Source organism: Dissoconium aciculare (assembly GCF_010015565.1).
Source record: "Dissoconium aciculare CBS 342.82 unplaced genomic scaffold K489scaffold_3, whole genome shotgun sequence".
Classification (NCBI taxonomy): Eukaryota; Fungi; Ascomycota; class Dothideomycetes; order Mycosphaerellales; family Dissoconiaceae; genus Dissoconium; species Dissoconium aciculare.
Genome location: NW_022984953.1, coordinates 96,043 through 96,633, shown reverse-complemented (window position 1 = coordinate 96,633; position 591 = coordinate 96,043). Strand labels below are relative to the sequence as shown.

The window sequence follows — 591 nt, the reverse complement described above, 5'->3', positions numbered from 1 at the left end:
CGGTGGTAGGGTACGTTATTATAAAGGAAAGATGATGTTTACAATGCCAAGGAAAAGTGGCGGGTTCGGTGGTGTGGCCGGCTCGCTGATGGATTACGTTATTCACGGATAGATATCAGCAGACTCGGAGTTCGCCGAATTCTTCGAGGTGATTTCCACGGGATCGGGTCAGGACAGCAGGATCCAGATGATGTTTATTTGGTTCGCTATGGGATGATGATGATCATGATGATAGGGATGGGAACTGGGATTGGAATTGCCCGTGTGGTGTAGAGATGTGTATCTTCCTTGGGACGTGGGTCTGTGAGTGATGGTGATGAGCAGGGATGTTTTTCTTTTAATTATCGCTTTCTCTGAAATGAGACGTACCATTCATCTGTTCACGGGTGGTTTCTCTGTTACTCCAGCTATCGGGCAATTTGGGACCTCGAGTTCCACGGTTGGTTGGTTGGTCTCCTCTCGGGGGACAGATACCACGTGGGGAGGAAGTCTGGTGGCGTATATGTTTCTCGTCGGCAGAGTTTGGTTTGGTTTGGTTTGGTTTGGTTTGGTTTGGTTTGGTTTGGTTTGGTTTGGTTTGGTTTGGTTTGG

At 48.2% G+C, this 591-nt stretch overlaps 1 protein-coding gene across 1 annotated transcript in view; it reads right to left on the bottom strand.

The window, feature by feature from the left end:
- Positions 1 to 75: 75 nt before the first annotated feature.
- K489DRAFT_377324 (uncharacterized protein) overlaps positions 76 to 591 on the bottom strand; it is an 863-nt gene continuing 347 nt past the window's right edge. The window contains exons 2-3 of the mRNA XM_033604129.1: positions 364 to 540; positions 76 to 295 (exon numbers count right to left, since the gene is read on the bottom strand). Coding sequence (XP_033461846.1) covers positions 207 to 295; positions 364 to 540 — 266 coding nt within the window. The 3' untranslated portion in view covers positions 76 to 206. The remainder of the gene's footprint in view (positions 296 to 363; positions 541 to 591) is intronic.